Source organism: Pleurodeles waltl, chromosome 1_2 (assembly GCF_031143425.1).
Source record: "Pleurodeles waltl isolate 20211129_DDA chromosome 1_2, aPleWal1.hap1.20221129, whole genome shotgun sequence".
Lineage (NCBI taxonomy): Eukaryota > Metazoa > Chordata > Amphibia > Caudata > Salamandridae > Pleurodeles > Pleurodeles waltl.
The window spans coordinates 1,312,174,926-1,312,199,406 of record NC_090437.1 but is presented as its reverse complement, the minus strand read 5'-3'; the positions used below and the strand labels follow the sequence as shown (position 1 = coordinate 1,312,199,406).

General features: G+C 44.5%; 1 protein-coding gene across 1 annotated transcript in view; it reads right to left on the bottom strand.

Annotated features, from left to right (window-relative positions):
* Positions 1-3,693: 3,693 nt before the first annotated feature.
* The window catches only part of LOC138250906 (long-chain-fatty-acid--CoA ligase ACSBG2-like), a 306,186-nt gene continuing 285,398 nt past the window's right edge, over positions 3,694-24,481 (bottom strand). Inside the window, exon 13 of the mRNA XM_069205604.1 lies at positions 3,694-4,153. Within this exon, the coding sequence (XP_069061705.1) occupies positions 4,077-4,153 (77 nt within the window). The 3' untranslated portion in view covers positions 3,694-4,076. The remainder of the gene's footprint in view (positions 4,154-24,481) is intronic.

Sequence of the window (24,481 nt, the reverse complement as noted above, 5' to 3'; positions counted from 1 at the left end):
AATTTTTTCAAAGGGAACATAAGGACTGATTTAGATTTCGGTGGGCGGGGTTACTTCATCACAAAAGTGATGGAGAACCCTGTCTGCCATATTACGATCCCATAATAGACTATGGAGATCGTAATACGGCAGATGGGATATCCGTCACATTTGTGAGGGAGTAACCTGTCAGTCAAACTCTAAATCAGGCCCTTAGGCTGTTGTTTATATTGATTACTATTACTGGCAAAGATGTTATGGTTTGACAAGGGATTTGGAGAATGCCAAAATGCGTCATCGATAAATGAAATGCCAGATTCGTAATACTTGGAGTGCAAGCTTCCTTCCTTTGAAATGGCTATGATATATGTATACTTACATACGTCACGCACAACATGTTTGGGCGCCCACAGAGGTTATACAAATCTTTCAAAGTTTGTAACAGTAGTGCTCAAATGTAGACAATTTATGTATTCATGTTCCCAAGAGTAGTTTATCCAGAACAGTTCAAAACTCGGATGAGTTCGGTAGCTATTATTCCTAGAACTGCGATAAAGAGTTCTTGAGCATCTTGTAGTTCAGTGCTAGAAAATTGAATAGCACCTTTACACATGTTTAGAGCTGCATATGTGGCTGAGTTTTAGAATCTTTTCATGAAGATTTATCAACCTTTTGCAGAAGCAGTGATTTACCTGCTGGTGTATAATGTCTTTGAAAGATGATAGATAACAAAGTAGATAAACAATTACATTTCCATTGCAATTTACAACACTCTGACTTTAAAATTGATGTCCTGTCATTTCCTTGTGTTTGGTTTTCTGTGTTTCTTAGGTACTTTTACACCTTCCTGGTCACTGTAATTTGTTTTATTTTTTCATTTAAAAGACATTTTAGGATCAACCAATATGGGATATTGGCCAAGATGAGGAGCGTGTCTGTTTTGAAAATTATTAAAATTCTATTACACAGCTACTGTCTACATTAGTTCTTGTCTAATTAAAATTGGTAATATACAGTTCTGTAAGTTTTTAACTTGAAATAGAGCAATGTATGCCATGCTCTCTTTGAATACTGTCATAAAGAAACTGATGACTCTTTCTTTCTGTAGAATTGGTATTGGGAATCTTAAGTGACATTTTGAGCAATACTTAGACATTGTCTGATATTTCCCTGAGCAGTATTTACTACACGTATGAGATTGCAAGAGTAAAGCTTGCTCATACAGTTTGTTGTTATCTTTCTTTGGGATGTCATAAGTCACATAGCGTTCAATAAAATTTAGAACAAAGTCATTAGAGTTGTGTCTAAACTTCAATGCATCTTTTATCCAGAGAAGTATATGAATATGTGGTGCACCTCCTGCTTGATACTCTTTTCACCAAAATAATCCAGTACTTCTTGAAAGGGATTTTTCTTTTTGTTTCTTAAGTGGTGAAGTATAGCTTGAAATATATGATTGAAATATCTGCAAACATTGTCAGGATCCAAAGAACATATGTCTGTGGGTATTTTGCAGTTACTGGGCCCAATTCACAAAGGTAAACTTTGACCAAAAATCTAATCTTAAACCATAAGTCTAACTTTACTACGAGTAAACTCAGACCAAAAGTTTAACTTCACTATGTGTAAAGTTAGACTTTAGGTCTAAACTTAGACTTTTGGTGTAAGTTTACCTTTGTGAATCAGGCCTAAAGTCTGTAATATTAGCATTAGCTTTGAGATGAAATTGATACAAACCGTCCTATTTGTACTCAGCACAACTTAAAGAAATATTCCAAGCAGTTGTTCCTAAATTTCTGAACACACATTTCAATTTTCAGTGTCTTCGAAAACAATATTCCTTTGCCCCTCGTTGACATGGCATAATGTTGATTAAGTTATATTATAGATCTTCAACTTTCTTGTGTATCTTGAATATGGAGGGCTTGGAGGTATCAGTAGTTTGAACTACCAGGCTGGAACTCATGATGAATGTATGACTACAGGGTGTGCCCACCTCCATTCTTTCCCTTCGGGGCAATATCAAGCCCCCTATTGAAGTTTTGGATTAAAGTACCGTTAGGAACTGTAAGTTACTTTCTTTGCATGAGTGAAAAAGATTCATTCAAGTCTTCACTTTTAAGTTTGCTAACATCAACTATTGCGATTATAAGTACAGGGTACTCTCCTTATACCTAGGCTAGGGATCTGTTTACTAAGGTCCGGATAAAAGCTGGCTGGGCCATGGTTGCTGAAACATGCAGACCATGGTTGATTATAGATGTAAGAGATTATTGACATCCTCCTTTGATTTAAACCTTACACTGATTCCTGAGAATGAAATAAACTCAATAAGAAATGTGAGGTAATTTTAATGACATTTTGCACAGATCCCACTAAGCCTCTCAGCTAGATTTGCTTCTTGCTTGAGGATGTAGAGCCCACTCTGACACATTACCATCTAGAGCGCCAACCCAATGATGAACTATGTCATTAGTTGATAACTTTGGGTGAGGGTCTCTTAAAAAAACTCATAGAGACTCCTGATTCACAGAGGCATTTCTAGGACACCACTCTTTGATGATTGTAGAGAATCTGGTTATGGCCACTTTTCCATTGTTAATTAGAGTTGCTACATTTATATACCTCTAATCCCCAGAATAAAAATTCTCTGTACAAGAGGATTTTTTCCATGGGATTTACAACTTTCTATTTTGCTTCCACATACTTACCTTTAAATTGAGATGGGCAGTTCCCTTCTAGTTTCCTTTTAATTGCTCTTTCCATGTGTTTCTTATCTGTTTTTGTCATTCCATTTGGACTTCTACAGTTGTTACCTTGTTTTCTTTCTCTACATTCTCCTTTGTAGATCAGGTTTACTATACAGTGCAAGCTCCATGGTTACAAAAGAGGTATTGTGGGCTTACCAAGAACCTACAGGAGCTTGCAGCCTACACATTGTGTATCATTGATGAGCTTTACTCTGATTCTTATTTGCTTTGTATTGGATAGTGTAACTTGTTTCAGCCTGTCCATCTTGTTTCTCCCTCCCAAAGAGCAGTGTCTCTTTACCATCTCTTTGATTGGCTGCCTTCAATGCTTGGACTGCTCACTTTTAGAGTACTATTTTTCTTGTTGGTTAAGCAATCTACGAGTGTGCATTTATTTCCAGCTGTCTCCCATGGGTTTTTTGTCCCCCTCCATATTGTTCTCTTTCACCCTTGTGTTTCTCATCCACTTATGGCTTTGGTGTTGTTCTCGTTAACCCTTGTACTCTCCCTCTTGTTGCTTCTCACCCAGATCACTGTGTTGCTTCTCCTCCCTCTTGCCTTGTTGCTCCAGTCCCCAATCGTCATTTTGCTTTAGCCAAATCCCCTCTCTAACCCAGTCTCCCAATGTGGTCATTTGTTTATTTTTTCTCTCTGTTTTTTCAACTTGATTTATGTCCTACTCAATCAAGGTTCCATAAAAAAAAAAAAACATTGTCTCCTTTTGTATGCATACACAGGCTTGTTGGATGCAAGCACCCACTTAAAAAATTACATTTTGTCTTTTTTTAGCCATACTGCACAGCAACCACAAATATGCACAGCTTGGGTAAGAAAATATTTGCAAAGTCAATAGGTCTTACAGTCACCACCTATTGGCTTTTCCAATAATTGTTATTGTTTGTTTGTGTTTCTTTCAAAATCCTGGCCTGGTGTGGGGGTGCCAAGGGACCATGATACCCTCTCCTTCAGAGTCTGCTCAGGAATCTTTATTTACTCCATCTACTTAGTATCACAACATAGTGGTGGTTGATATAGTGAATGCAGATAAAAGTGATATTAAAATAATACATTTGATGTACTAAATTGAACCTCCACCTATTGGTTTAGAGAAAAGTTACCCAACATACTCCCAAAAGGTTCACATAAATGTCATTCTATGGCTATATTTGGATTCCTTTAATGTAGGTTAATTATGTGAATATCTTGAAAATCTAGGTTGTGTCTATCCTCTACCCAACATGACCACCCTTATTTTAGAGAAATGTTTAGTGTAAAAAAGTAAACATAAAAATAGTCATCAATATAAAAGCACCCAAATCACATGCTTGTGTTCTTCAATTACAGATGTCAGAATTTGTAAAGCTCTTCAATGCTCTCCTTATACATCTCAATGACCACGGAACGTCTCAACTTCAAAGTGGGACCTGTGGCAAAAGAAGAGAAGTGTGTTAAAAAAATAAGGGGAGACCCAAGTAAGTGAAACGGGAACTGTGGCAGTAAATAATAGTGTGACAGTAGCTCTTGTGAGTAAGTTACCAAAGGATATATTTTGAACACTTAGGCCCTCATTACAACATTGGTGGTATTGACCGCCTACCACCACGGCGACGGCTGCCAACATACCACCGCCGTGGCTACCAGCCAGCAACGCGTATTATGACTGCCGACGGTAGTCCGCCAGAAATCTGGAGGAACACCGTCGACGGTCATGGCGGCAGATGGCGGTAAGGCGGCGCTGCTGACAGCAGCACCACCACGCCAGCAAAATACCGCCAACCGCATCATTAGCAATGATACAGCCTGGCGGTGTTTTGCTGGCAGACGCTGCTGCTGACAGCAGTGCCACGGACCGTCTCCAGCCTGAGGACCCCCTGCAAGCAGGTAAGTTGGGTTCTCCGACCGGAGAGGGGGGGTGTTGTGTGTATGTGAGGGGGGGTGTATGTTTTGGGATGCGTGCATGCTGGTGTGATTCACGCTGGATGCATGCGTGAATGAGTGATTGTGAGTGTTGTGTGTTGTCGATGCATGTGTGTGACAAGGTATGTTGGTGTATGTTGTGGTGCGTGGGTATGAATGAATGCATGCGTGAGTGGAGGTGGGTATGTGTGTGTGCATGTGTGTATATGGGTGCGCCGGTGGGTGTGTATATGTGCGGGGGCAGGAGCGGGTGGGGTGGGTGGGGTAGGACTCTGAGGAAGGGATTCCCTGGCACTGATAGTGCCTACCGCCATGGTTTTTGTGGCGGTACAAAAACCACAGAAACCATGGTGGTAGGCCGGGTCGTAATCCCGAGGGTGGGAATGTGACGGCCGCCGGGCTGATGACCGAATTCCCCAGCCCAGCGGCCGTTACCACCCTGGCAGTCGGTGTGTTAAAGTGGCGGTGATGGTTGGCGGTAACGTCATCATCCAAATCCTATTTTTTTTACCCCCGGCCTGTTGGCGGTATTACCGCCGCTTTAACACCGACCGCCAGGGTTGTAATGAGGGCCTTAATGTCACTGTTGGTAATGAACATTGTTAGAGTGGTGTGCATTGAGATTTTTGCCTTGAGGTTTTTGTGGGCTGTAGAACTCTGTGCACTTTTCCCCTGCTACTCAGTGGGAAGGTGCTTGTGCTCCCCTCGCTAAATAGACCAAACAAGGACAACCCTATATGCCAACATGGACTAGGGTAATTCATAATAATAAAAAAAAAATAACAGTTGTCCTATCAGACTCAATTTAGGAACACCTGTAGTCTATGTTCAAGGTAGTCAGTTGAATTGTATGATGATCAGTGTTATGTTGGCATATTATCATAGAAACATCAGTCAACACACAAAACTAAACTCCTTGGAAGAAAGTATATTATTCTTAATATAGAATGTATGCATTCAAGATGCAAACAGCACAATGGAAAAAGGCAGAAAATGCAGTGCTGAAATAGGAGATTATATGTGAGTGATGCGAAGTGTGTTACATACCCCGGTTATCAGCAGTTTGGAACACAATTTGTGTTGGAGGATTATATTTATTCATATATTTCCTCCATTTAATTCTGTAACCAGGGAACAGGGTGTTGACGTTTCAACCCAATTTCAATTGTAGGGTTTCATTCAGATGCATGTGATCTGTGTGTAGCACCTGCACTCAAGGCAAAAGGAAATGTAAGTGTTTGATGAACTTGCAACAGTCTTGTTTGAGAGCCACTGTCTGCAGATGCCTTATCTAGTGCATCAGCAAGTATCTGTACAAACAGTCACACACAACCTCCAGAGGAACAAATCTTTCTGAAAAGTAGCATGCAAAATGTCTAGATGAGAGCTACTATAAATGATGCAACCAGTGTGCACACTATCGGCCAGTGTGGGATCTCCAGGGAGTGATGGGGAATACTCACGAAGGCCGAAAGCTGTAGTGCATTCAGTGCACCAACCATCTACTGAATGTGCAATGCTGCCGAAAATATACCTGTAATATCTTTAAAATCCACTTGACAACATAGTGGGGCAGTGTCGTCCTGCCCATATGTGTAGCCTGCTATCCCCACTTAATGGTAAATGGCCTGAGTAGCTCCAAGTGTAAGAACATGTGTCCATCATGATGGGTGTCTGAGTAAAATAAACCGGACATGTGGTCATGGCCAGGACCACAATGATAATTTTTCTAGTTGTCATAAATACACATACTAGTCAATATTTGCACCATTGTACAGTTTTCAACATTGAGTCTATATATCTTATATGAAGAACAATATGATTTCTACCAAGGAGTGAAATAGTGGATGTTGACTAACACATAACAGGAATCACTGAATACTTTAAAGTTAGACTATATGTATTACTGGAATGAGTCCCACAGGCAACACTTTTTTTATTATATTGAATTACCCTAGTCCCTATGGGTATATAAAGTTGTCCTTGTTTGGATTATGTAGTTAGGAGAAGGCAGTATCCTGAAAAGACATTGCAGTGGTGATATCCCTGTATAACATGTTATCACAGTGTTAGAGGCTATGGCTAAAGAAACTCTATGTTAGTCTGAGGAATACATATCAAAGATCGTAGGGGGACCTTCCCACCATAGGTCAAAGGATACCCCTACCACAAATATCCACACTGACCTGGATGAATTAAAGATAAAAGGTAATTAGGAGTGAACAGCATTGTAAACTATTGAGTACTTGTAGACTTACGTTATTTCTGTGGTAAGGCAAGTGAAAAATATACCAAAGAGTTTTTGCTAGGGGTTGACGTAACTCCTGTAATTCGTGTAGCATAATCACGTAGAATCACCCACTATTTTCAAGGCACAAAAATGCCTTTCTCACGTTCAAAGTGGACACGAGGATGCATTTTGCTCTAAGGAATAGCAGTAAATGCAAGAAAACAGAGAGCATGAATAATTGCTCGCACTGACTAAATGTACACTTGTGGTAGGGTTTTTCCCCCAAATTACTGTTAATTACAATAAAGGGCGTAGTCACATTACCGTGTGTAATTCTGCATCAAAATGTAAAACAAAATTATTAAAATAACTCCAATTACTGTGACATAATTGAAATTCCACCCAGGCTTAATTTTTACTCAAAATGAGAACCTTTAGGAAAAGGTTAGTTTCACTGGGGACAAGTGTTCACATTATTGGGTGGTGTTGGGCATAGACACTTCTCTAGAGAAATTGAATGCACTGAAACAACAGATCAATGACCTGGAAGGAAAGGTTAAGAGAGATAATGCTGCTGCAAATGTGATTGCTGTCTTAATCAATTGTCGATTTCCATCCTATCAACCTGGGCAAGAAAATAGACAAAGTTCAGAAAGAAAAAACCCATACAATAAGTAGGCATGGGCAAAATTTTAATTACATCAGAGTTATCGTAGTAGGGTCAGTAATTATGAGTTACTTTTGTGTTGCAAAATTACTGAAATTGAGCAATTAATCCATAATAAGTAATTAAGAGCAACTGTGTGCAAAATTCCTACAGCAGGGGTACAGGAACAACAATCTAAGCGAGAGCGAGTGGCTGCTGGCAACGCTGTTCACGTCCTGTACGAATTAGCGATCTATTCTTAGCATAAAATCCATCCCCAGGCTCATTTGGAAACAAGGAAGCATCTTGAAAATAGAAAATAGCTCTAAGTGCTCGATTGCACTTCTCACGTAATTACACATTAATTATGAGTAATCGTGCTGTAATTATGAGGTATTACACTAGAGAGAAGTATGCCATTACCTCAGGGCACAGTAATACACAAAGTTAGACCCTAACAACTCCTACACATGTAAAACAGAGCCGGCTTTAGTGCTGATGGCGCCCTGTGCGGCAGTTATTTTTGCCCCTCCACCCCATGACCACCTCCTCGGATTCCCTCACTACTACACGGCAAATGTGCCCCTCATCTCTCCATAGGACCCTTTCACATACATTCCTTTGTTTTAAATAGCTTGAATAGGCTAGGTTTACCAATTCACTCAGCTAGCCACATAAAACATTGTTCTGTTCTTTGCAGCAAGCATATTAACCCTCTACGCTACTTTATGGCGAGTCAAAGCTGCCACTAGACAAAACTCCCATCTCTCTCCCAACATTAATCACAAGCGGTATCTTGACATTTGTATTGCTTCCTGAAGGCTGGATGCACAAGGAACTTTTCAGTAGGTGCTTTTGAAGCACAAGTTTCATAAGTTATTGCTAAACACAGCGCCCCCCTGAGGTCAGCGCCCCACAGTTCGCACCGCCCTAAAGCCGGCCCTGCATGTAACAGATTCAACTTCTCAGAAAAATGAGTCAGCTCAGACAACCAGGAAATCCCTGGCCTAATCACTGGACTAATGCCCCCAAGGGCATTTTTATGGTACAGCAAGCAGAGTGGGTGAAGAACAAGGAGTTGTGGGAAAGCGAGATGGAGTGAGATGAAGAGAAAATGCCAGCCGGGGGAGACACAGACTCACAATCAATATCACACTTGGTAGAGAACCCTCCTATAAACAGGCTCCCACCCCCATGTTTAACATCACTGAACATATATGTTAGACCTGACAGCCTTTGGGTGGTCACCCCTATCTTTTTGCCTGCCTCCCTCCACTTTTTTGACACTGTTTTTGCTGGCTTTAGGACTCTGCGCACTTTACCACTGCTAATCAGTGCTAAAGTGCATATGCTCTATCCCTAAACATGGTAACATTGGTTCACACCCAATTGGCATATTTGATTTACGTGTAAGTCCCTGGTAAAGTGCACTACATGTGCCCAGGGCCTTTAGCTTGAATGCTACTAGTAGGCCAGAAGCACTGGTTGTGCCACCCACATGAGTAGCCCCTTACCCATGTCTCAGGCCTGCCATTGCAAGGCCTGTGTGTGCAGTTTCACTGCCACTTCGACTTGGCATTTAAAAGTACTTGCCAAACCTTGAACTCCCAAGGTAGGCCCTAGGTAACCCATAGGGCAGGGTGCTATGTAGGTAAAAGGCAGGACATATATCTATGTGTTGTACAGGGCCTGGTAGTGGAAAACTCCTAACTTTGGTTTCCACTCCTTTGAGGCCTGCTCCTTTCATAGGCTAACATGAGGGCTACCCTCATAAACTGTTTGAGTGGTAGATTCTGATTAGAAAGGGGTAAACAGGTCACAATTAGTATGACCAGAAAGGTAATACAAAATCCTGCTGACTGGTGAGGTTGGATTTAATATTAACATTTTAGAAATGCCACTTTTAGAAAGTGAGCATTTCTCTGCACTTAAAATTCTTCTGTGTCTTATAACCCTGTCTCCAATCCATGTCTGGGCTGGGCTGGTAGACAGCTCCCTTGTGCATTTCACCCAGACAACCACAAACACAGGATGATCAGAAACACCTGCACACATCTGCATACTGAATGGGTCGTCCTGGGCTGGAAGGGTGGAGGGCCTGACACATTTCAAAGGACAGTGGCCTGCCCTCACACAATGGACTGCAAAACCCCCTACTGAGACCCTGGCAGACAGGATTGTACTGAAAGCGGACCTTGTGCACTTCTAAGCCACTCTTTAAATTCTCTGCCACGTCAAAGGCACATTTGTGTATATAAACTACCAACTCAGACACTTCTTGGGAAGACATTCTGCACCAGAACCTGCAACCTGCCAAGAGAAGCTGCCTGGCTGCCCAAAGGACTCACCTGGACTGCTTTGCTGTAAAGGACTGCTGCCTTGCTTTTGCCCTGCTGCCTTGCTGGCCTCTGGCTCTGCTGAGAAGCGCTCTCCAAGGGCTTGGATTGAGCTTGCCTCCTGTTTCCTGAAGTCTCAGGGTAAAAAATAATTCATTTCTGCAAAGAAACTCCTTCTGCGTCGAAAATCGACGCTCAGCCTGCCGGAAACAAAGCACAGCCTGTCCAGCGGTGAGAAAATCACTGGATTGCCGAACCGGATGCAGCCTGACTTCCTCCGAGAGGAATCGACGCAGCGCAAGCCGTGCAGCAGAAACTTCCCCTCATCACCCACCGGAAAAATGCAGCACCTGTGACGTCGTCCAGCACGGCAAGGATTTACCCACATCGTCCTTGGGCGTCAAAAGACCTCGCATTGCAAAGAGGATTCAAGCCGGCGCAGCGGAATTCGACGCAAAGCCCTTGCCGCGTGGAAAGGAGTTGACACATCGTCTGGGTGTGCCAGGAATTCCGACACACACCCTTCGTTTTCCACACATCTCCTCCTCTGCGGTCTTCGTGGATGTAATTTTGACGCAAACTAGGTACTTTGTGCTTGCAAGAGACCATTGTTGCTTTTAAGAACTGACAACTTTTTTTATCACTTCAAAAGTGATATTTCAACGTGTACTTATCAAATCTTGATCGTTTTGACCTGCATGTAATCAGAGAAATATCCTATATTTTTTCTAAACCTGTGTGGTGTCATTCTGTGGTGTTCTCACTGTGTTATTGCATGATTTATTGCACAAAAACTTTACACATTGCCTTCTAAGTTAAGCCTGACTGCTCAGTGCCAAGCTACCAGAGGGTAGGCACAGGATAATTTGGATTGTGTGCGACTTACCCTGAATAGGATTGTGATCCCTATTTGGACAAAGGTGTATACCTCTGCCAACTAGAGACCCCATTTCTAACAATATACTAAACCATGATGAGGAATTGATACTCAGTAAAGACCTTGGGTTTGGTATCACAGAGAAACTGGATTTCTTTAAGATCAGGGTGCACTTCACAGTTTATTTAGGATGATCAAGTTGAAACATTTCTTCAAAGATAAACCTGAACCTCCAAGTATGACAGGTATAAACCTTTTTCTCCTTCTTACATTTCATTCAACCACACACCAAATTAATGCAGAAGTTATTGCATTTGAGAAGACACTTCTGAAACAAGTCAAGGAATTGGAAAATGGAAGAAAATATATTCCGTATAACATATCAAAAAAGGAACAGGTGACCCTGCCCACTTCACACCAAAATCCAGAGATAACCAGAAAACGAAATGATAAAAGTGTAGCCATAATTCCCTGAACATCAGATACTATGAGGCAGAAATACAAAGACAGCTCAGTGATGTGAGACATTATGCAAAACTGACACACAATCCCCTCAAAAATATTCAAGACATATGGAGGGTGTATTGCAGGGCTTTTGATGATGGTATCTTCGACAAAGAACAAGCATTCTAACAATCACACCTGATGACACCTACAATATACATGCTGCGCAACGACAACAAGGACATTCACAAATCAACAAGTAGAGCCATAATGTCTGGGGCCCTCATTGTGGACTTGGCGGTCTGGGTCGCCATGCAGGCGGTGGCGGGAAATCCCGCCATCCGGCATGGCGGCCCAGACCGCCACATAATGATGACAGGGAGAGCCGCCATAGGCCGACAGGCAGCCTAGCGTTGGACGGCATCATCACCGACAGGGCAGCACTGCTGCCCCTCGGATAATGATCCCATTTCCACCAACCTTTCCCTGGCGGGTTTCCCCGCCAGGGAAAGGCTGGTGGAAGGGGTGCTCCTAGGCCCCCTTGGGGGCCCCTGCACTGCCCATTCACTTAGCATGGGCAGTGCAGGGGCCCCTGTGCAGTGCTCCATCGCGCAGGTCACTGCCCGATTTACAGGCAGTGATCTGCGCGACGGGTGCAGCTGCACCCGCTGCACAGAGGCATTGATGGCGGCTCCATGTGGAGCTGCCGTCAATGTCCAGGCCAAGCATTCTGCTGGGCCGGCGGGGGGAAACATGTGTAATGAGGGCCTGGGTGTTATCTGCGCTAGAACCTTCATGTCAATTCTACATAACAGGAGAAGTTCCCAAAATGCATTCTTATGTAGGAGATAGTAGGCAATTAATCAGCAGCAGAGAAGGGTTATCATATGATATTCAGAAAGATATTATGGTCACCTTGGATGTAGAATTCCTCTACGCCAATATCCCCAGACTGAAGCCGTTACTAGATTAATTCTGAAACTAGCTGAGATTGCATAAAAAATAAATTCTTCATGTTTAAGAACAACTACCATGAGCAGGCCAGAATGGCAAATTTGTTTGTGGGTAAATTTGAAAAATAAAACAATGTCCCATATAGATAGACAATCTTTTTAAAGACAAAGGGCCTCATTATGAGTCTGGTGGTCGGACAAGCCAACCACCAGACTCATGGTGAGGAGACCACCTCGGAGCTGGCAGTCTCCGCACCAAACCCATTACAAGGTTTGCACTGGTCAGTCCAGTGGAAACTGTGTGGCGGCATGTGTTGCACGGGGGGCCTCAGCACCATCGGAATGTTTTGCAGACAGTGCACATTCAGATGGTGATGGGCAGGGAAGCCCCTGACACTGTAATCAGCCAGGCAGTGCAGAGTTTAGTGCCCACCCTGGCTAAGTACAACTCTGACCTCCGTCACCCGGTCGGGAACCATGGCGGTCCTTTGGCAGGTCCGCCCACCAGGATTGTAAAGTGGCGGTCGGACTGCCACAGTTGCAGCGTCCGACCGTCACCACAAAGCTAGCAGTCCTATGACCGCCAGCCTCGTAATGAGGCCACAAATCTGCACATAGAAGTTATAAATTGAGGACATCTTTCTACTCTGGCATGGATAGTAAGATGAACTGTATAACTTAATTACTTGGCCATATCAGAGTAGAGATTTGTCATTTACTGGCAATTAAAGCAAAACACAGATATATTACTTAGATCATTTGGCGAAACAAGGAAGATAAACTTTATACCACTCTATACAAACCTAATGACACTAATTCATTACATAGGTGCAAGAGCCACCATCCACAGGCTCTGAGGGACAATCTCTCCTTTGGTCAATTTTTGTTCATATGCAGATGTTGGCTCCTTAAAGAGGGTTACTTCAGAGAAGCTGAACAGCTGAAGAAAAGACTGATGAAAAAGGGTACCCTTGGAAGATAATCATCAGAGCTCCGAAGAGGTTGGTTTCACACTAGGAAATGTGTTTCTAACCCCAAATTCAGGAACACTGTACAGAGCACGATGGTCATAGCATATACAATCCTGTAAACTATGACATTAAAAGAACATCAAACGTCAATGGCGACTCATAGGAGACATATGCACTGAACCACCACTCTCTGCTCTTAAAAGAAATAACACCATCAAACACTATGTAGTGAGGGCGTTAGCGAGATGCCATGATACAGAGCAGTATGAGAAGGGGTACCCAGTTTTTTAAGACAATTTCACAAGTGACACCAAAACTCTGGACACTGGTATAAGTCTTCTGTGTTGAAATATTTCTTGAATTGTAACACCCAAAGGGCCAGATGTAGGAAGCAGTTTGCACGTCGCAAACAGCGAATTTCTCTGTTTGCGACATGCAAACTTCACTTTGCAATGCACAAAACCTGAGTCGCAATTAGGAAGGGGTGTCCCCTTCCTAACTGCGAGTCGCAGTGCAACGCGGGATTGCTTTGTGACCGTGAACGAGGTCGCAAACCAATCGCAGTTACCACCCATTTCAAATGGGACCCCTTCCCCTCTGTGAATGGCATTAAAAACATGTTTCCAGAGCCACTGCCTGCTCGAAAAACATGAAACAAAAACGTTTCATTTTTCAGTTTTGTAATGCATCTCGTTTTCCTTTAAGGAAAAGGGGCTGCATTACAAAAAAGTAAAACTGCTTTATTTATAAGCAGTCACAGACATGGTGGTCTGCTGTCTCCAGCAGGCCACCATCCCTGTGAGTGCCGCGAGTCTCAAGTGGGGTCGCAAATTGCGACTCACCTTATGAATATTCATGAGGTGGGCATTTGCGACCCCCTTGCGAGTCGCAAACAGTGTCAGGGACACTGTTGTGCATATGCCCAAATTACCTACATCTGGCCCAAGAGGCTATATATGCTATAAAATTCCCATTTAATTGTCTGTACATTAGCCATGCATCACAAGTGGTGAAACACAGAACTGAACAACAAATGAATTGACGAGAGTAGCCCCACACCAGATCTTGCAGCGACTTCACAGGCCTGACGGGAAGCACCCCAACTAATGGGAGTGACCCTCTAACTACAGGACCAGACTGGGGACCCAAAGCAGCCCTGGCAAACTTTGTCAGACCAGCCCCCAAAAGGTGCATAGAGAGCAATCCTGACCACTACAATGGGGCTTGGGGGGTTTTCCCCACCCCAAGAAAACTTTGGAAAAATGGCATAAACGGTGCATACTGCAACACAGTTTTCAATATATATTCAATTGTATTAGTTTTTAACCTTAGACCTTACAGTGCCCCAGGATATGGCAATCTTTATTGGGGCTCTTCAGTGATTCCCTCTCCAGCACCCTCTAACAGTTCCTTAGCCCCTCTCTCACATGTATTTCATTTGATTATGGGCGTTGGAGCAATTTACATCACACACACACATACAGAGACAATGAATCATATGTGTGTAAACAAGTGTACTGAGAAACATTACAAAAAACAAATGGGACTACATGTCATCCATATTGGTGGGAGGTTTTTTTAAGAGGCCTTGGCCTGAGGAAGCTTAAACTCAGGATGTAACAGAGTGGACAGGGTTGACTTTACTAATATCAATTTATTTATACCCAAACAAACCCTTTTTAGCAAAACTAAGATAATCAAATACCAGGGAAAACACATAACTTCTAAAATGTACCAGGCATTTTGCATGCATCTCTTTGACAGCAGTGAACTGCACAGTAACAAACGGAGCTCTGTGACAAAAGCAGTATCCCACTAAGCATTGCACATAAAATCCAGTTCTGTTATCTGCATAGCACATGTTCTTTGCAACAGGCATATTAACCCTCTGCTCTACCTTAGGTGAGTCAAAACTGTCACTGGACAAAACTTTGATCTGTCTCCAGCAGATTCATAATCACCAGAGTTGAGTTATCTTGGCACTTTTATGAAAACTGTTTGATATAAATGGAACTGTTCCATTAGACAACTTGGAGAACCCTTGGCATACAATACCTTGACCATGTCCTTGCTTGTAGGTAGACTCCAAACCTTCAATCAACTGCGTGCTGAATTGGGCATTACCACCAGCTATCCCGCTGCTTCAGAGTGACCATTGTCCCACAGACTATCCCCTATGACAGTACCTATGAGCCTTCGTAGGAATAGGGAACTTTTATCACGTCTTTTAAAGGCCAACACTCTCTTCCATCCCTCTCAGCCACCAGGGTCTTATGGCAACCCGTCCTAGGAACGATGTACTACCTGGAGAATTGGCCTCCCTTCTCTTGGATCATGATAGAGCTCTCAGAGACCACTGCTTAAAATTTGTCTACTCTAAAATATTGCAGGACTGGTACTGGGCTCCTCTGAATATACATAAGGCCAAATATCTATGCGCACGGCCTATGCTGGTGGTGCAACACCTTTAATTGCAATCTCCTCCAAGTTCTGTGGTCCTGCCTAGCTATTGCTTAATGCTGGACTCCAGTCTGGGGGCTCCTATAACAGTATAGTGCTGTCCAGATTACTCCCTCGCCCCATTGATCTTCTCCATGACTTCTCAGATCTCCCTGAAACAACGTCTCACGACTGAAAATGGTTAGACACATCACTTGCGCTGAGCAAACTCTGCATATTGCACCATTTGAGGCAGCCCGCCCTCCCTGTTGACTGAATGGCCCCTTGAACTATATCGCATAAAGGGTTATGAGAAAATCAATTACACTATGAATGCCCAATTCCACATCTTCAAGGCAGTCTGGAGCCCTTTCATGACTGGAGTATTGGACTCCCTTGTCCAGTCCTGAGCCTGAGTCCCACTGAAACTGAAGGATGCATGGAACTATTGGCACAGTGAACAGGGCAGCACCTGCTGACCCACCAACACTATATGAACCACTGCAGACCTTCCAACAAACCTGTTTCACCATTGTTTCCCCACACCCTCCTACCACGCTTGTGCCTCTCAGTGTACTGCATTCAATTTTTCCTCACACGTAGGACGTGATCATACCTCGCCTACGACAGCCAGAAGATGACATCCATACATCTACACTGCATACATACATGTCCAGTCTTCCCTCAGCTAGTCTGGACTTGATTATTGTTCTACCCCACTTCCTCCGCTTTGTTTTCTTTACCTTCATTCTGTACTGTAATGTGTGGCACTGTGTACCTCATGTGACACCCTACTCATTGCACTGTCCTGTAAATTGTTAAACTTTCAATAAATAAAGTTGCAAAACAAAATGAGTTGCATCAGATGCAGATTTGAAAGGGCCCTGCTAGTGAAGCATTACATAGATTAAGGGCATCCTCGGAAGGAGATACACTGGCAACAAGCAGAAGTAGTCAGCTTGTACAATAGAGGTGATAACATTGCCAACCATTTGGACTTGAGGGAATGATAATGGATAGACTTACTGTAAGGCACCATTAAAAGACTGAATGATGTGAGCATTTCCTGCTGATTATATCTGTTCTAAACATGTGCCAAAACAGTTTTTTCAGTTATTGATGGCTTTGTCCTTCCTTTATTTATGATGTCTTTTTTAATTTGATCTTATGCTTGATATTTTGCATACTAATACAACATAAGAGGGCATACAACACAGGCCCCTTCTGATGACCTTTCTTTTAGGAATGAGTTGATACTATTTATTGATTTGAATTATTTGGTTGTCTCTCCTGGGGAGACAAATGTAAGGAACCCATATTATGTTTGGATTAACATGTTAGACTACTGTGTCAATTTTTCTGACACACTCCCACTAATTAGATACCTTTGATGTACTTGCTGTGGTCAGTAGCGGGTGGCAAAGGGCCATTTACTGCCAGACGGCATACTGGTCAGACAACTGGTGGACGTCTAAAGAGGGCACCACCCCCCAACCTAAAAAGGTAGGAAAAAATGTAGGCATCCTAATATATGACAACCTCATGATGAAAGCAGGTTGACTCTACATGCTCTATTTGTTTTGCGATCATGAAAATGGTTAGGAAAGTATTTCAGTGGCTACACCTCCATACAAGAAGAACCCTTGTACAGGCACAAATGGTCAGCTGCTTGGATGATTGTAACACCTTACTGGTTGGAGCTAATGAAACACTACTATCAAAACTTCAGGTACTCCAGAAAACTGCTGCATGCCTAGTGTGCAAGCTTCCTCCTGGTACTCCCTCAGAGCCTACTCCTAATCTCTTAATTAGGTCAGGAAATGTGCTACTTTTACACTCCTATGCTTGGTACACTATCTGGCAGGGGTCATGCTTATGTCCATGATAGATGTCATCAATATCTCCCCACAAGACATCTGATATCAAAAGATCAGCATCTACTTTACCCTTCCTGCATTTACACAGTCAAGTACAAGGGGCAATCTTTCTCCAGTGTTGGCCTAAACCTTTGGAAAAAATTGCCACAGCACATCCGTGATTGCTCCAAACTTGACTGCTTCAAAAACCTCCCTGAAACCTATTTTTTCTAATTTCTCCAATCCTTCAATTCCCCCTTGCCTTTTATGTTCTCCAGCACTGAGATACCCCTTCGGGGGTGATTCGCAGTGCTGTATCAAGCTCAGTTAACATAACATAACATAACATAACACGGAAAACCTTGACATGCCTTAAATATGTTATAATTAAGAGGTGTCTAGCTCATTGCAATGGCCTCTTTATCCCAATAATGAATAACTCCGTTGGTCATCGATACATTCATGTCTAGACCATACTGCATCACTGGGCATATTTATCGTCAGTCAATTGGACTCGGCTAGAATTCAGATGTTTGTGCTCATAAGGCTTAGCCAAGGAACAATGTGTAAAGCATTTAGCAGCACCAAACACTAGAATAAGAAAGTCACACAGCATGGAAGAAATGATTAGAATTTCACAGAGGTACAGAGTTTTAGAAGTAATAAATGGGGGACGTGGATAAGCACCACCCAAGATGGCCACAACTTGAGGAAGCTCCGCAACTACTAAATTGAATCCCTCACACAATCTGATATTCATCTGTCCGTGCTACCTGGACCAGCAAGGCCCGAGTTGCGGGAGCGGCCTGGGACTGAATAGTGTAACTATCGGCTGCTGGGAACCTCAGAGGCTGCAGCATGTGTGGCCTAGACTGAGAGCAGCGGCTGATAGAGGAGACCAAGGCCTAGAGTGGGAAGGAGGGGCTGTCATTGCCTCACTCGTTCTACTTGAGACACCAACAGAAACTAGCGATGGAAGAGCGGCTTACTGTACCCAACCCTATACTGCCAAGCCGGGGAGGCTGAAACCCCACAGAGCACCAGGGCCCTTCCCCATTCATATGGCTTGGATGAGGCGTGACTACGAGTGCCAACTCTGCACCTCCCTGTGTTGGAGATTGAGGTAATTTCTAGGAACAACACCGGTTGGGACCCGGCAGGCGCCCCCTGGGGCAGAAAGGAATTACTGTGTTGTTTAGGAGACGGATGAGCTGTGCTGTGGGCTACGGTGGTGGAGTTTTATGCCCCAGTTCCCTGGGGGCCGCTTCTAAGGTGCCCCATTCAATATGGTGAGAAACAAAAAGCAGTGCCTCTGTAAGCGAATAAAATGGATAAATATGCCATCCTGAGACTGGCTGAAGGGACTGTGGTGGGGGCGGATGCAGGCAGAGGCCCGATTGAGAAACAGACTCCCCCAGTGGAACCGTCACTTGGGGCAATAATGACAGTCATCCAAGACCTCAGAGGCTCACTGGAACCAAAATTGGATGCTGTGACAGTTGATGTCACACTCCTCTGTGCGGACCGCAAAAAAGTCACAGAAAAGGTCACAACTGCTGAGTCAGACATTGTTCATCTGCAGTCTACCTCCAAGAGACAAGGGTCATGGCACGGCTTGAAGATCAGGAAGGGAAAGCAAGGAGGAATAATATTAGACTGATGGGAGTCCCAGGGGTGGCTGAGGGGCTGAGTGTTAAACTCTTTCTGGAGGACCTCATCATCAAAACACTTTGCCCCAAAAGACTGTCTAACTTTTTTAAAATAGAAACGGCACATAGTGTGTCGGTTCTCACACCATCACCTGGGGCCCCTCCCAGAACGAGCAATGCAAGGGTCTTCAATATCCGTGACAGGAATGCAATCCTGCCGGCAGCTAGGTCCCAAGGTGGCCTCCAGTTTGAGAATACCATAATCAGGTTCTTCCCGGACTTTACGTTCCAGGTGCAGCGACAAAGATGTAACTTTCAAGTTGTCAAAAAGTCATTATGTGAGTATGAGCTCAAGTATATGATGCTCTTCCCAAGTGAGAGTGATTGCAGAGAACAATGGGTCAAGGAGGTAAGGGGATGCTTAAGGGTTGCTGCAAGTTTCCAACAAAGCTGTTGCGGAGGCCTTTGTGATGTACTATGTGGGGATATATGCCTCAGAAACCCTAGAGACTGAGGCCGGCTGCGCAGACATCCTGAAATATATCCAGCTGCCACGGCAGTCAGATGAGGACAGGGAAGCCCTGGAAGGGGGACTGACTGAAGAAGAAGTCACTCTAGCAATGCAAAGCCTTCAGTTGGGAAAGGCAGCAGGAACTAACGGTTTACCGGCAGAATTCTTTAAATGTATGACAGATAAAGTGGCACAACATATGCTGAACATGTTTCAGGAAGCTCAAAAAAGGGAAGATTGCTAGGAGACCAGAGGGTGGCGACGACAGTGGTAATTCATAAAAAAGGTAAACCCCCAACGGAGTGTGACTCTTACAGGCCTATTTCCCTGCTAAATATGGAGGTTGAGATGTTGGCGAAGGCCTTGGCGACTAGGTTAAGGTTGTCATCACTAAAATAGTACATCTGGATCAATCCAGTTTCATGCCGCTCAGGAGTACGCGCCGTAACTTGAGGTTCTTATATGGGGTTCTACGCATGACAAATATACCAAGCCAGTAACAAGCTGCACTCCTCTCTCTTGATGCCAATATGGCCTTTGACAGCGTGGAGTGGCACTACATTTTTGCCACCCTCGAGAGATTTGGGTTTGATCTGCAGTTTTATGGCTGGATGTGACTCCTTTACCCGGAGTCGATGGCTCGAGTGCGAGTCAATGCTACTCTCTACAGAGCCTTCGTGCCCACTCTCCCTCATGATGTTTGCGCTTGCGCTCGAGCCATTGGCAGCCTGGGTCCATCAGGACCCCTTGACATGGGGGCATCATCGTCCGTGAGATGTGGAAAAAGTGCATTTCATTCTATGCTGATAACATATTGCTCTATGTGACCAATCTGTGTTGGTCCATTGACATGATTATGCAGATTTTTTATATTTTCAAGAAGCACTCCGGATATCAAATCAACTGGGACAAATCCTTCATCTTTCCACTGGCAGGGAACCCCCATGTGCTGCCTCCGGACTGATCTGTGCCAATCACCAGAGATGGTTTTATGTTCCTAGGTATTCATTTCACCAGAGACCCGGAGGATTTCATGCAGTTGAATGAATCTTCTCCCACAATTGAGTAAACTACATAGGGATGTAGACCAGTGGAGGTCCCTTCCACTATTGCTAATGGGCAGGGCTGCCCTCTGTAAAATTATCACAGTACCGCATCTGCTATATGTTCTTCAGAACACTCCCTACATGGTCCCACCGGAGGTGTTCAGATGCATTGAACAGGAAGTCAGACTGTTACTATGGGGCAGAGGTATTCTCGCATTGCATTGCATAAGTTACAACGAGGAGTATGCGAGGGAGGCCTAGCTGCTCCAGATCTCCTTTGTTACTACTGTGAAGCACAACTAATGACTGTCAATGACTGGAAATGCCAACTCAGACCACTCAGAGCTGGCATTTCGAGTAGATAGGGACGCGAGGGGGAGTGGAGGTTATGAGTCCACATTAAACAAACGATTGAGTGAGCGGGCCCTGTCTGTTCAATCAATCAATTTGTAAAGCGTGGCTAATCACCCATAGGGTCTCAAGGTGCTAAATATACACGTGCTGCTCAGTCGAAGAGCCAGGTCTTGAGGTCCTTCCTGAACTGCTTCAGTGATGCGGTCTGCCTGAGCTTGAGGGGTAGTGTGTCCCGTGTCCAGGCTGCTAGGTAGGAGAAGGATCTTCCTCTTGCTGTACTTTTCCAGATCTTGGGGATGCCTGCAAGGGTGAGCTGGGAGGAGACGTCTGTTGGGTACGTAGATGGTGAGGAGGTGGTTGAGGTATGCCGGTCCTATGTTGTGCAGTGCCTTGAAGGTGTGGATCACACCGGTACTGTAGTGAAGGTGTGGAAAGAGGCAACATGTTACCTAGGATGGGGGAATACCCTGACTGCCTAAACCCCCCCCAGTGGAATAGTGATCTCCAGCACGAGGTTGGAGCTCTGAGTGGATATATGAAATGGGCACACCTGGGTACTGACCATTTAGGGGATCTTTGGAGGGAGCAGATATTAGTGACGTTTGATGATCGCCAACAGGAGTTGACATGGTGGAGACTGAGTGCTATAGGTATATATAACTGGGGAACGCCTTGTGCTGCATTATGGCAGAGGGTGATCAGCTGCCGGAATCAGCCCCACTGGAAGTCCGCCTCCTCTCAGCCCCACTGGAAACTCAGATAATTTCCACGATTTATAAGAAGTTGATGAATAATTCCTCTGATCTGCTGACCGCCCAACGCACGGCATGGGAGGGAGATGTAGGGGTACTGGATAATGATGATTGGGTGGAGGCGAAGCAGAGCCCCAGGGAGGTGGCTATATGGGCTCATTTCAGATTGATCCAAGTGAGAATACTACACAGGGCCTACTATTCCAGGGTACTCCTGCACAAGATTGGATGGGGAGAATCCCCACTGTATCTGAGGCAGTGTGGGCAGGTGGGAACCTTATCTTCCATGTACCATGAACCTGTCCCCAGATACAGCGCTTTTGAGAGGGAGTTCTGGAGGTCATAACTACGGTACTCGGACAAGAGTTCCCCTTAGACCCTAAACTGTTCCTCTTAAATATAATTGGGGAAGAGGTCTGGCTGAAGTATCAAAGGCTACGGCTTACAATGGTGGCAAAAGTGGGCAAGTGCAATATAGCACATGCCTGGGGAGCAGGGACATCTCACTGAGTGGAAAAGTGGAAGACTGCCCTGGGGGTGGAGAGAGTGGTCTACCAAATTAGGGGATGCCCCTAAAAATGGGACAAGATATGGGGTGGCTGGCGTGCTTACAGGGGAGGTGTCTCAATGTAGGGGTGGGAGGGTAGGGATGAGAAGGAATGTAGAAGTGCAACCAAGCCTAGACCTTACACTGCTATTGTTAACAGCAGTGAGAATGCACGCAATTTATTTCAAGTTATTTCTGCATGTCTGATGCATACTGTACAAAACACCGTCAATTGTCTATTTTGAGCAATAATTGTTTTGTGTTGATTAATAAAAAGATTTTAAAAAAACAAGAAGTAATAAATAACTTTTATATCAACCACAAACAAGCACTGGCCAACAAAAAGTTTAGAAACACTTAAAAGCTTGTAAAAGTTAGTTCGACAACTCCGCCTGAGCTGGGCAACCATGTCCGGCAGGACTGAGGATTAGGGGGCCAGAAATAATACTATAAACTGTTACCTAGCCACCAGAGGGTTTTTTAAGCAAGATCAAGACTTTACAGAATGACCACCACAGACACCAATGGAGTTGTCCTGATGCTGAGGGATGCATGCACAAAGATGCTTAAATGATGATCTGGTTGTGGTGCAGTCAACAGGGCTGCCTAGTGGTGATTCCTCAGTCCACAGGTGAAATTAGGTATACGTAGCCACAGAGGTGGGGGTCCCTCAAAGTCCTCTTTGTTGCAGTAGTCGGCCAGCCAATGCTGGGCTCCTGGTCAGTCTGTACTGCAGTTGTAGCAAAACATGTTGGTGGGGGCTAGTGTCCCTTGGATATGACGAATCTGGTCCTGGGTAGCACTGCTGGGGTCAGCAGCATGGGTGGAGGATTTTGTTATCTTGAATTTGTCCTCTTGGGTGCCCGGTTACTGGTATCTGCAAAACATCTGTGGTGGCTACCAACTTTGCCACTTGGGCAACTTCACCTCTTGTGTCCCTGGAGCTGGTTCTGGTAGATCAGCTGACTGATCCTTGGAGTCACTGCTGTTGTTGGAGGTCAGTAATCAACTTTTCCCCGAGCCAGGAGCTGTAGGTACGTCCAATCTTTGCTAGCTCAAAGTGCGGTAGGTGCCGCCCTTCCAAGCATGCAGCCTCTCTTTGTGCTGGTCAATGGGCAGCTGGACAGTCCTTCTTCAGTCCTCTCTCCTATTCCAGCATAATCTGAAGGTCATTGTGCCATATTTAACCAAGGAAAGTGCCCTGCCGGCACCAAACGTTCACTACTGTAGGAAAGTACCATCTTGCCTGGCATGTTACCCCCATTTTTCACTGTATATATGTTGTTTTAGTTGTATGTGTCACTGGGACCCTGGTATCCCAGGGCCCCAGTGCTCATAAGTGTGCCTGAATGTGTTACCTGTGTAGTGACTAACTGTATCACTGAGGCTCTGCTAATCAGAACCTCAGTGGTTATGCTCTCTCATTTCTTTCCAAATTGTCACTAACAGGCTAGTGACCATTTTTACCAATTTACATTGGCTTACTGGAACACCCTTATAATTCCCTAGTATATGGTACTGAGGTACCCAGGGTATTGGGGTTCCAGGAGATCCCTATGGGCTGCAGCATTTCTTTTGCCACCCATAGGGAGCTCTGACAATTCTTACACAGGCCTGCCACTGCAGCCTGAGTGAAATAACGTCCACGTTATTTCACAGCCATTTTACACTGCACTTAAGTACCTTATAAGTCACCTATATGTCTAACCTTTACCTGGTAAAGGTTAGGTGCAAAGTTACTTAGTGTGAGGGCACCCTGGCACTAGCCAAGGTGCCCCCACATTGTTCAGAGCCAATTCCCTGAACTTTGTGAGTGCGGGACACCATTACACGCGTGCACTACATATAGGTCACTACCTATATGTAGCTTCACAATGGTAACTCCGAATATGGCCATGTAACATGTCTATGATCATGGAATTGCCCCCTCTATGCCATCCTGGCATAGTTGGCACAATCCCATGATCCCAGTGGTCTGTAGCACAGACCCTGGTACTGCCAAACTGCCCTTCCTGGGGTTTCACTGCAGCTGCTGCTGCTGCCAACCCCTCAGACAGGCATCTGCCCTCCTGGGGTCCAGCCAGGCCTGGCCCAGGATGGCAGAACAAAGAACTTCCTCTGAGAGAGGGTGTTACACCCTCTCCCTTTGGAAAATGGTGTGAAGGCAGGGGAGGAGTAGCCTCCCCCAGCCTCTGGAAATGTTTTGTTGGGCACAGATGTGCCC